Source organism: Lissotriton helveticus, chromosome 2_1, assembly GCF_964261635.1.
Source record: "Lissotriton helveticus chromosome 2_1, aLisHel1.1, whole genome shotgun sequence".
Taxonomy (NCBI): Eukaryota; Metazoa; Chordata; class Amphibia; order Caudata; family Salamandridae; genus Lissotriton; species Lissotriton helveticus.
In genome coordinates, this window is record NC_136059.1 from 519949796 (window position 1) to 519962062 (window position 12267).

The 12267-nt window shown below is 45.4% G+C and overlaps 1 protein-coding gene across 6 annotated transcripts in view; it reads left to right on the forward strand.

Annotated features, from left to right (window-relative positions):
- ERBIN (erbb2 interacting protein) overlaps positions 1-12267 on the forward strand; it is a 912789-nt gene that overhangs the window by 441739 nt on the left and 458783 nt on the right. For all 6 annotated transcript variants that reach the window (XM_078675167.1, XM_078675172.1, XM_078675168.1 and 3 more), the window contains one exon: positions 7334-7451. In XM_078675167.1, the coding sequence (XP_078531293.1) occupies positions 7334-7451 (118 nt within the window). The remainder of the gene's footprint in view (positions 1-7333; positions 7452-12267) is intronic.

Sequence of the window (12267 nt, forward strand, 5' to 3'; positions counted from 1 at the left end):
GCTTTACATGAGCACCAGTATAGTTACAGATGGACACATTAATTTTTTTGTTGGGCACTTGGAGATTAAGTGATTTGCCCAGAATCACAGGATGTTGAGTGTCAATGCCGAGACTCGAACCCAGTTCCCCCAGCTTCGAGGTGGACCGCTCTAGCTGTAAGGCTGCATCCTCTTCCCATCCTCTCTCTTCTTTCCGCCGTCCGGTTCGAGCGTATGTGCTTTCGCTCCTGGAAGAGACTGTACGGATTTCTTTTCAATTTCCAATCCACTCTAACCCGCACCTTTATTGTTTTTGATCACATTACCATGCTGAGCACGAGGGACAATCGCCTGTCGGATTGGTGCGCTTCTACTGCGGCCCCTATAGGGCCTCGTCCTTTGGGGCCTTCAAAATTACTCTCCACTAGGTCTTAAGCAAACGGTCCTCCTGGTGGTGGAACGGACGCCTGTACGTTTTTAGCTCATGCTCCTATGCAAAGTAGCCATGGACCGACTCCCATCAAGTCTGTAACCTGTGTTGGTCACCGGAACTCAGGGAAGCAGATTGCAAGGCATGTTGACCTTTCTGCTCTAAAAAGACTCTGGGATCGATGAGCACGCTGGCTCGAAAATGCAGCGGAAAGCCACCGCCGAAACTCCTGACCTCTTCGGCCACCACGACATCGGAGAAGAACACCCACAGGCTTCCGTAGTGGAGAAGGAAGAATTCTCCATTAAAGCATGTTCAGGACTTCAAAATCACAAAAAACCACAACTGAGGTTGAAGCTGTGAGTACTGTATCCCCTGCCCTCTCAGCTCAGGGTGGAACACAATTAAAAACACCCAACACCTAGAAAAAGAGGTATCGGACCTCACTGCCTTATGGCCATGGTTGGCACCGGGCGGCTGTCTCTGAAGCCCTGCCCTCTTGCTCGGCTAAGAAACACTAGCCTTAGCCAAAGCTTTGGGCATCAGCACCTATCCGCTCACCAGTACCAAGCCGACCTTTCATGTCTTCTGGTTCGGCTCCAAGCAGAACTTCGGCGCCGAAACGCAAACACAACTCCAAACCAAACGCTTCCAAGCCGAAAACAAATGTTGAGGTTCCGGTCGAACCCATTCTCCACACTTTCATCACTCTCCCCACCCCCACCACCTGACTCATCATCTCCCCCACAGTCTGTTGAGGATCCCCAAGACATATCACTTCAGGGATCCCCCGGTGATCGCACAGGTGGACAAAATATGGTGGATGGCACACTTGGTACATATCCACAAAATGACCCCTGGAATGCATATTACATAGACCCTTCAGGGGAAACTGACCCTGATTTATACCCAGCACACCCCTCACCTCCGGATGATTCTACCATTGTACCATATACCAGGAGTTATTAGGCAGGGCTACTGCGTTCCATCGTATTGAATAAAAACAGCAAAGCAGGATGAGGTGACCCTGGACACATGAGGTTTGAGGAAAAGATTTTTATCAATAATGAAGCCCAGGTTTTTGACTTTGGAGACAGAGACAGGCAAAGGGCCCAGTGTCAAGCCAATGCTTAGTTCCCGAAAGCTCAGGGTTATTACCCAGAACGAGCACCTCAGTTTTAGTGCCGTTTAGCTTCAGGGCATTACTAGTCAGCCACGAGGAGACATTTCTCAAGCCCAGCTGAAGCAGAGAGGGATCTTGGCCTAAGTCATTATTTCTCCCCCAGAGGTTACTACAGGGGCTCCTATTGGGGCAACAATACTAAAGGTAGAGGCAAAGGTGCTTCCCCACGCGGGGGAACACCCGCAAACAAACAGTGACTTCCCTCACCTTCTCCACCATCTGTAAACACCTGTCGGGGGCGTCTCCAACAGTTTCTACCCTCATAGCAATCAATAACATCTGAACAGTGGGTGTTGGACATTATCCAACATGGCTATTGTCTGGAGCTCATTACCACGTGTCCCATCATACCACCTCGCACCCACAGCTTATCACCGGAACATCAAACACTGCTCAAAGGGAAAGCTCAAGCTCTTCTCCTCAAAAGAGCAATAGAACCTGTCCCTCTTTACCATCAAGGATCAGGCGTATACTCCCTATACTTCCTTATCTCCAAAAAGAACAAAACTCTATGGCCTATTCTAGATCTAAGACCTCAAAGCCACTTCTTCCTGTCAGCACTTTCATATTGTCACACTCCCAAGATGTGATCCCACTCCTTCAACAAGGCAGCTTTCTCACTGCCCTCTATCTAAAAGACGCCTATTTCCATATTCCAGTACACCCAGCTCATCGCAAATACCTCAGGTTTGTAATAGCAGTAAACCGTACCAATTCAAAGTCCTACCCTTCGTAATCACTACTGCACCACGGGTATTCATTAACTGTTTAGCCGGTGTAGCAGACATCCGCAAAGACAAAACATCCATGTTTTCCCTTATGTGGACGACTGGCTCTTCATCTATGCCAGCATTTCGCGCAAGCAACCATAGATCTCCTTCACCAACTGGGAGTCACTGTCAATCCCACTAAATCTCACCTTCAACATCAGCAAGTACAACCTTATCTGTGGGAAATGCTAAACAAAAACATAGGATTATCATATCCCAATGCAACAGGAGTCCACCTCCCTTACTTCCACAAATGGGGATTTTGATAAATAGATCTGTTCGCAACAACAGACAGCGCGAAATGTCCAGACTTTGCCTCCAGGTTCCCACATGCACTATCCAAGGGCAATGCTCTATGAGTGAATTGGTCAGGGATATTTGCCTATGCTTTTCCCCCACTCCTTCCCTTTCAGGTTCAGAAACTCGGGTAAACATCTCTCATACTAGTAGCCCCTAAATGGGCGTGCCAGCCATAGTCACAACACTACTAGAACTCTCAGTGGTTCCCTACCAGAACCTACCTAACAGGCTGGACCTTCTCACTCAGAAACATGGAGAAATCGGGCACCCAATTCCAAAAACAACAAACTCAGTGATATGGCTCCTGAGGTCATAGAATTCAATATCTCAATCTTCCACCAGAATGTATTGTCATTTTCAAAGAAAATGTAAGCCCACGACAAGGGCCTGGTACGCAACCAAGTGGAAAAGATATGTCTGTTACTGCCACAATAAACACATGAATCCACTCAATGCCACTATACAAAACATAATCTGTTACTTGCTGCCTTTACAGTTCTCTGGTCTCGCTTTCACATCCATATGCTTACACCTTGCAGCAAAAGCTGCCTATCTCCAAAACAGACAACACCTCTCAGTGGAGTGGTGTGGCTCACTGGTAATAGGCGGCAGGCCCGTAAGCAGAGAACGGCCCAGGACCAGGGTTCAATTCCCGACGCGGCAGGGTCGTGGACCAGGGTCAAAACGGACTCGATAATTCTCGCCTCGGTGCCTACTCTAACCAGGGAACACACTTGGCAACTCTGGGCATTAAGCTTGCCTCATCTCTACAACGGCCCCCCACAGACACCGGGGATGCTTGGTGTCACCTTGGAGATACCCAGAAAGGGACCATCTCACAGGGAAAACCAGGACGGGTTCCCCAGCGGTCTTCAGCGCCAGGATACTCCATGGAGTCGCAGTGCGCTTTACAAGTACACCCACATTTACATTATTCAAATTACCTGTTATTAAGGCCTTCGTGGAAGAGCTTAAAAGAGCGATTCCACCTCGGCTTCTATCTGCGCCCTCATGGAATCTTAACATTGTTCTCACAAGACTCATGGGTCCTCCATCCAAACCCTTACATAACTGCCCCCTCCAATTTATGTCATGGAAGCTAGCATTTCTTATTGCCATCACATCACTTAGACATGTTAGTGAGCTCCAGTCAATAACCTTAGCAGAACCATTCTTCCAACTCCACAGAGATAGGGTGGTCCTTTGCACCAACCCAAATTTCCTCCCAGAGGTCGCCTAACATTTTTATCTCAGCCAGTCAATTAAGTTGCCAGTTTATTTTCCCCACAACCAGACTCATTTGCAGAAAGGGCTATACATATATTAGATGTCAAAAGAGCCATCATGTACTACATTGGCAGAACAAAAGCTTTTTAGGAAAGCAAAGCACCTTTTTATAGCCTTCTCACCACCACAAAAAAGAAAGCCTATATCCAAATCTGGAACCACCAGATGGATATTCTAATGCATTTAAACTTGTTACATTAAAGCCAACATAACTTTACCAACACCACCTAGAGCACACTCAACTTCTAAACTAGGGACCTCCATGGCCTTCCTGGAATATATTCCATTAGCTGACCTTTGCAAAGCAGCTACATGGTCCACACCACACACCTTCACAAAGCATTATTGTGTGTATGTTCTAGCACACCAACAAGCTAATGTAGGACAGGCAGTGCTACGTACACTCTTTCAAACAACTGCAACACCCAGCGATTAGCCGCCACTATGGGGAGTACTACTTTATAGTCTATGCAAAGCATATGTATCTACCGATACACATACCTCTAATGGCTTATGTTCTTAACCTGTAAACATCTGTTTGTGCATGTAGTGCTGTAGATTCACATGTGCCCACCCTCCTCTCTGGACACATGTGGCTGTTGCAGGTTCCTTTACTTCTATTGCTACGTATGGACATCTCTTCACTATGCTTACACTCCATTCTCACCTGCCTGCGGGAAGACAATCTAACAATGGAGTCGATGCCTATGTGAATTATCACCAAGAGGAGGAGTCAATCCATCTTGAAACTTGAAAGATTTCTTTGGAGAAAAACAACTTGCACACATCCGGATCCAACACTAGATGTAGAAGTATGCAAAGCATGCGATTCTACAGCACTACATGCCATGAACAGATGCTTACAGGGTAAGTAACATAATCCTTACTGGACACCAAATTATTGAGAGAACAGTGGGTATACATAACGATATAGGTTCGTTGGACGTAAAGCAGCCAGTACTCCGCTACTTGGAACACAGTGACCCGGGAGTACTGGCTGCTTTACGTCCAACGAACCTATATCGGGACGATCAGGTGCTTACCCGCAATAATGGAGACCTAACCTTGATCCTCTCCCAGGATACAAGCACACTAATTACTTGACCGGAGCTAACTCTCCACGTTCAGAAAACTAGACGTCCTTTGGTATTGAAGAGTGACTGGGACTTTTGAAAGGACTTTTTTCATTATTCGGAATAACGCGCATTCAAGATAATCATCTACAAGGTCACGGGCCATGCCAGGTCGGAAATATAACCGGTAGAGCGATCTATTGGCCATATTACCTTTAACACAGCCCTGATGAGTCGCGGTGATATTGTTCCCACGCGACGAAACACGTGTCGGCTGGTGTGGAATCATTAAATCTTCCCAAAATCACCGCTGAATCAAACACTGGGCTTGTTGTTTGTTGACTTTGGCTTTCTCTAAAAATTGTGTGTTATAAATGTACACGACTGAAATATATTATGTTATTGTGTGCATAGTCAATACTGCAATTATTGGTGTTGGTGCTTTAGCTCCAGAAGGCTTGAGCATCTTTTTTTTCCAGATGCGTAACATTTTTTGTGCTGCATTTTGCCTATCTGAATCTTTCAAAATGTATTTTTTTGACTGAACATTGCCTTTGTGTGTCTTTTGCTGTGGTAAATTGGGCAGCAGTTTCTAACTGCTTGACTTCGCCATCTCTAGTGCACACGCGTGTAAAGAGGGAGTGGAGTAACTTGGTATTTGGAAGTCAACGGGGACCCCAATTCATTAATGGTAAATGGCATTGCACCTTACAGTTACTGCCCGCAACCAGCGTTTGACGCAAGACCCAAAGTACATATGGTATACTCTGTGGCTTGAAACTTGAGATTCAGACTTTTTTTCTCCAAAATTCCTGTATATTGCTATGTCTTTGGTTAATAATGTTATACCCATTTTGCTGTCATGTTGGTATTTTAATTTCCCCAAATAAAGATTCAGCCTTTATCTCCTGTTGAAGTGAACAGGGCCTAGCACATCAGTGGTAGAGGCCATTGTGAAGCGCGGTGTGTCATGCATTTTCGCCATCGCCACATAAGTCCATTTCTGGGAGTTTAAATGCCTGCAGTAGTATATAGGGGTGCCCATTAACCCTCTAAGAACATGAGCTTAGAACATAATATAAACAAATTCTTCTTAAGAATAGATTATTATTGTTCTGGAGAGGCAACACGTTCCATTTCGTCATATTTCCTTTAAATGAGTCGTTTACCTTTTCATTTTTCTATTGGTGACTTCCTATGATTAATGAACACCAAAACAAGGGTGTTGGGCTATGAACATTATGCAAGGACTTTATGCATTAACCCCTTGGGCGTGGCCGTGATTCTGCGCATCTGCGGCCGTTTTTAAGAGTGGGCAGGATCATGACGGGCCCCAGCCGTCATCAGCACACGCCCACCGTGATGCATGACGGACAGGGGCCGTCATCAGCATAGAAGGGGTTAAGGATAAAGACATGTTTTAATACAGCTTGATTGTTATAAAATGATTAATAAAAGGGTGAAATATTGAAATATACAAATGCTGTGCAATAGATGAAATAAAAGAAATATAGGCACTTATAAGATGATAGAAAAGTAGAGGATGTATATAAAAGAAATGTGACAGTGGTAACAGCATAGTTTGATACCTTAAATGTGCAGAAGAAAATGTATATTCATTTAGTAATTTGTCCACTCAGCTATACTTGTTTGTTACAGTCAGGGACACTGGAATTGTGCGGCAGAAGAGGGCCAAATTATGCAGCAGGGTTCAGTAAAATCATAGGGCAAGAAAAGGACAATTATACGGCATAACGCAGCATATTTTGTAATAGTATTACTTCATTATTTCATCATTTTTTTAACTTACCAACACTACTGGGTATTAGTTGCACCTCATTAGTACTCGTTTAACACCCAAAGGTAGCCTATAAGCAACAGAAATGTGACAATTGCAGCTTTGATAAAGGGCCTTCCACTGCCCATCAACACGTGGCGCTGCATTTTAGTAACTTTTGAACCGTTTGAAGTAAAAATAAATGGTTTTTGTTAAAATCTCCAGATAATGCTGCAGATGATGAATTATGAGGCAAATGTATAATTATGTGAAAATCGCCACAGCCGCACCATCGCATAATCCCAGTGACCCTGGCTATAGTTCAAAGATGTTTACATACACAATGAAAACTCAAGATTAACTGTAGTTTTAACCTTTCCCGTATTGTAAGTATATGCACTGACCCTGAAGATCATTTGCTACCTACCTGCCTGGTGTGCTAAAAAATACTGTTTTAATACATGTGCGTGCGTGCGTGAATAAAGACAGTGCAGAGAAGCGCGTGCTAACAGCCTGTTTTGTGTTCTTCAACAGCAACTCTTTAACTGCCAGTGTCTGCATAAGCTGAGCCTGCCGGACAACGACCTGACCGCGCTGCCAGCGTCCATCGCCAACCTCATCAACCTCAGGGAGCTAGACATCAGCAAGAACGGTGAGTGCCTCCCTCGGGCGGGTCACCCACCGTCCGGCCTTAGAGCCTGTCCATTACTGCCACGGCTCTCATTGCGTCTGGGGAGTGCTCTTCTGCAGCCTGTGAGTGGAATCACCAAAGAGTGCCTGCAATCTTCATTCATTCAGCCAATAATGGGCGCTCAGTCCCGCCCTTCATTAGCCTTGACCTTCAGTTCTGAAGCACCAGTGTGGCTGTGTGAGACAAGTGGCAGAGGCACGTCCTGTCACAAGAAACGGCGAATGACTGATTGCTAATAATCGCTCGCTAATAGCTGGCATTATCCTTCCAGAGTCTCTGATAGGCTGCCGTTCAGGCTTTGTTATTATTGGCATGGATTGGCAGGGAAAGCTGCAGTGGGCAGTGTTGAGAGCAGTGTCCGTCACACTTTAAGGAAAAAGGGTTCCGTGGCTTCGGAGAGAGCATCTTTCATCTATTTCCCGAATGGAAGTGTGCAGGGTGCAGCTGTTGTGCACTGTGATTGTGAGTGGCTGAATGCAACTTTGTTCTTTTCTTCGCTCCCGTAACTTTTAACTGCTGCAAAGGAGAAGCAGGAAATCCAGAAAAGATTAGAAAGCACGCTGAACTCGATTTAGAATGTCCAGGAGATATTTTACTAAATGCCCCTATTGTTGATAGCAGTGGAAAGCAGTTCTTTCCTACAATGCGTCTCAATTTCAGCATCCTTTTCTGTTTTTTCTTTCACTCAAACTCTCACTTGACTTTCTTGGTATGGTAAAAAAAAAAAAGTTGGGCATGGAAGCCATAAACTCTGCTTTTATCGTATCTGTTTGCCCTAATGGCTGTCCCGTTAGTCTGTGGGTGAGCCCTGGCTCACACCAATGACATTTCCCTCCAAATCCCTCGACGTTCAGTGTTTTCACACCATTTCAGTGGATTTCGTTTTGTTATTGCACAGTCGAGGGGAGTTTTCTGTGCTGTAATACCATTGGCTTCCTTGAACGTCACCCAGATCAGGTTTTGTTGGTGTCACTTGCTATGTTTGCCTCCTGCGCTGTGCCAGTAGACTCGGGGATAGTTTCCATGATCTGACCTCATGTCTGATGACCTCACTTATATTTTCAGCAGCAGAGCAGCCAAGGATGGATATATATGTTGTGTCCTTGTACTGGTGGATGTTGAACCCACCCTACGAGTCATTTTATTTATTGTACAGCAAATTCAAGGTAATCAAACATTTTTCCCCAACAGACATTTTAATATAAAAAGTCGCATCATTGGAAATTGTAATTTTTTTGACTGCATGAGTTTATTAATGACTCGTGATTGTCAATTATTTACTCTTCCCAGTTCGCTTCTCTGTTCCTACCATTTCTGCTGGAATTTATTTACGCTGGTATTTTGTCCGACAACATACCCATATTTAAATTACTTCAGAATTGGAAAGAAGCGAACGCCATGGGCTTAACCTATTTAAAGAGGGAGTGTCAGGGAGGTGCAGGGAGAGGGCCTTGCAGGCGTGGAAAAAAGTTTGGAAGATGACATGTAAGCGATTCCAACTCATGTGACAAGAACAACACATTCCCAGTGACATCACAGGCTGTGGCATGGAAAGTGTCTAAACCTGAAGGTGCTAAACTGAGTAGCCTCGCTTCAGATGCGCCGCACAGCTGTGGTCGGCACGTGCGGACTCATTTGCAGCCAAAGATGCTCTGTGCGCCAGGCACGGGGACAGTCAAGGTCGCCGAGGGTCTCGAGCGCACGCGCGGCGCGGCGCATGAACATTGCCATATTTGGGTGCCGGCCTTTTTACTGGACTGCTCCTCGGAGCACGTTTACAGTAAGTGTGCTCCCTCATAGCAAACGTTACTATATATGTGATTTATTTGTCTTATGGATGATCGTAACAAGCTTCGTTGGAACGTTTACACAAGTCCTTCTGGTAGTTTCCTTGAGGCGAGCAGTGCGCGCGCCGAGCATTGAGCTCCGAGGCTGCTGGCACCGCTCTCCCCCGCTGCTCTTGGCAGGAAGCAACTCCAAGTTTTAGAGCCGCCACCCTCTGTGGAGAGCACTGTCTGCGCTGTGTGTTGATTAGGCCTAGTGTTGGTCACTTATTTCCTCTTCTGGTCACTTAGGAATCTCAAATAAATGATGTTGGATGCAAAGAAAATTGTACCTCACAAATAAACTAGTTTTTTTTCTCCCAGCCTCTTGAACACGGTTTTGTTTCCAATTATAGGTTTTTAGGAGAAATGTGGTCAATCACTTCGATTCTTAAAGTTGCAAACGAAATTGAGCATATTTTTGCGTTTAATAAAGTTAATTGAAATGTCATGATTTCAACTGCACAAGCTGACTTCAACAATGTAGGATTGTATTTGGAGCACATTTTTACGTAGATTTATGCAAGTAGTTGTTGGGAACGGAGTTCTGTTTTGTCAGAGGGTACCCATACCAACTTGATAAACCTCTTATTCCACTATATGGTGTCTTCCAGCAGAGCTTTCTTCTTCAGGTGTAGGCTTCCCAGGTACAGGAGTTTTCTGAGGTGGTGGTGGTTGAGGTGCCAACTTTATCCTATGCAGTAGCCAGTGATTAGAGAAATTCTACCACCCAATCCTAACCATTTTCATGCAGTACCTCCACCTCCTTGTGCAGCACTTTGTCTTTACCTTACTGTAAATTTACCCAGGAGTCTCTGGTTTCCAACCGTGACTGGAGCATGGTTGTCTGGGAGGGTCCTGGGAATGAATAAGAGAAGCCCTCTTTGGCATTTCCAAGTCAAGAGTTAGTGCTATAGCTGCCCTTCATTCAACTAACTGTTGCTGTCCATTCCTAGTTGGCTAAACCCTGATAAGCGGTCAGCTTTCACTTCCCATTTGCTCTTATGTGGCTCAGAGGTAGGCTATTGGCCTCCAAGCCAGAGTCGTTAATTCCCCCAGCCAAGGATGTGTTTTCCAGCCCTGAAAGTGTGAGCTATGGTAGAACTAATTTCATGCCAATTCTGGCTCATGCACTCTAAAGTACATTTTTAGAAAGTTATTTTTCTATTTAAATTACAAAAATATCAGATTTCATAATTAAATCAGATTTTTAAAATGAAGTATGCAATGCCTTTGATACATTTATCTAGTATTTCCCAATGCAGAGATGGGATGTAAAGATTTCAACCTACAGCTGGGTCTGTTCACACTAAAGTCTGGCAAGACCTACCTAGTGAGGCACATTTTGGGGGCGACTTAATAAATATATAAAAATAGGATTTTCCTACATGGCAAGTGTGTGGAATTGGAGTATTAGTTGGGGGATGGAGCGTACCCACCTCAAATAATAATCACAATCCATGTCAGGGTGAACCATAAAAGTCACTAAATAAACCTGTTCTTAACCTTCTGGTAACTTAGAATCAAAGCAGTCAGGCTTAACTTAATGTATAAAGTATTTATGCAGTATTCAAATAGTAATAAAGTGAAACCACAACATAGGAAAATTCCAAAACTAATTTTGCTTTAAAACATTACACCAAAATGCAAAAAATGTAATAAGTATAACCAGAGCAATGAAATTATACAGTTTAAGGTTCTTCTTATCATCGGGTAGACACTGGACTAGGTCTCGATGAAGCTGTTGAGTTTTAGTGGGAAAGCTCGGAGTGGGAGACATTTAAATTTGGTGCCCAAGGAAGGTCCCTTGTCCAGTCCTGCCAATTATCACGCATCAGGCGTTAGACTAAGGCATTTCAGTGTGGTGCTCCGCATCACTGCACTGAAATGCATTGTCATGCATAATGCACAGTCTCAGAGCTTTCACAGACCGTGCAATGTAAACAGTGTGCTGCAGCTGGCGGCGCGTTTCAGTGCTTGCACGGGCTGCCCATGTAGGCTTGGGCCGCGCCCTCCTAGCAACTTAGGCTCAGCCTCAGAGAGTGACAGCCAGTGCTGTTACAATGTATCTTTTTTGATTCACAGTAGGACATGACATTGCCTCCTCCTTCCAGAGAGTGCAGCCGGGAGGTTTTAAATGTTGTGAGGACTCCCTCTGCTGCACACTGGCCCATATGCCTAGTGTCACTCACTTGTTTGCGGGCGGCCAGGAATCATGGTGCTGCTCGGCCCCACAGCACTCTGCTGTTCGCACCAGTCACTCAGACCTGCCCTGCCCAACCAGCCCGCCCGCAATGTGGGGGAGGCTCAGGAGCTTAATGGTAACGCTGGCAGCCGGGCCGGCCAACACGAGGCAACATGTTGTAGTCAAGAGAGCACGGTAGGAGGCTGAGGGCCTGTCGTCACCGGTGCAGAGTCACGCTGCCTTAGCCTGGGGGAAGAGAAGAGTGCGAAGACAAACACTGTAAGTGAACCAGTCACTCACTAGTTGTCAGTCACAATTACACGATCACATTAATTTAAACTAGTTGTCAGTCACAATAACTCAATCAAATTTATTAAATGTTAGGAGAGACGACCAACGTAATTTTTTTTAATACTGTTGCAGCTAGCGGTGCATTCATTATAGCTTCCACGAGGCCGAACAACTTTGGACAGCAGCAGTCGGGCGCCGGGGCTCCCAGGACAGGCACCAGTAGCGTTCAGTGGTGCACAGCCAGGAGTGGGGTGCGACATAGAGCATGATTGCAGGGGTTATTCCCAGTCAGGTGCGAAGCGGGGTCTGGCTGGGGGATCATAGCAGGCATATTTAATTTTGGTGCTTCCGTGGGAGAGATGAAGAGCAGCACTACAGTGCAACCAGGGCAAGTCTACGAGTCTAGCCAGGGGTTGGTGCAAGGTGGCAAGGCAAGTTCACAAAGAGCCCCACAAACTGTGTGAGTCCTAGGCAGCTG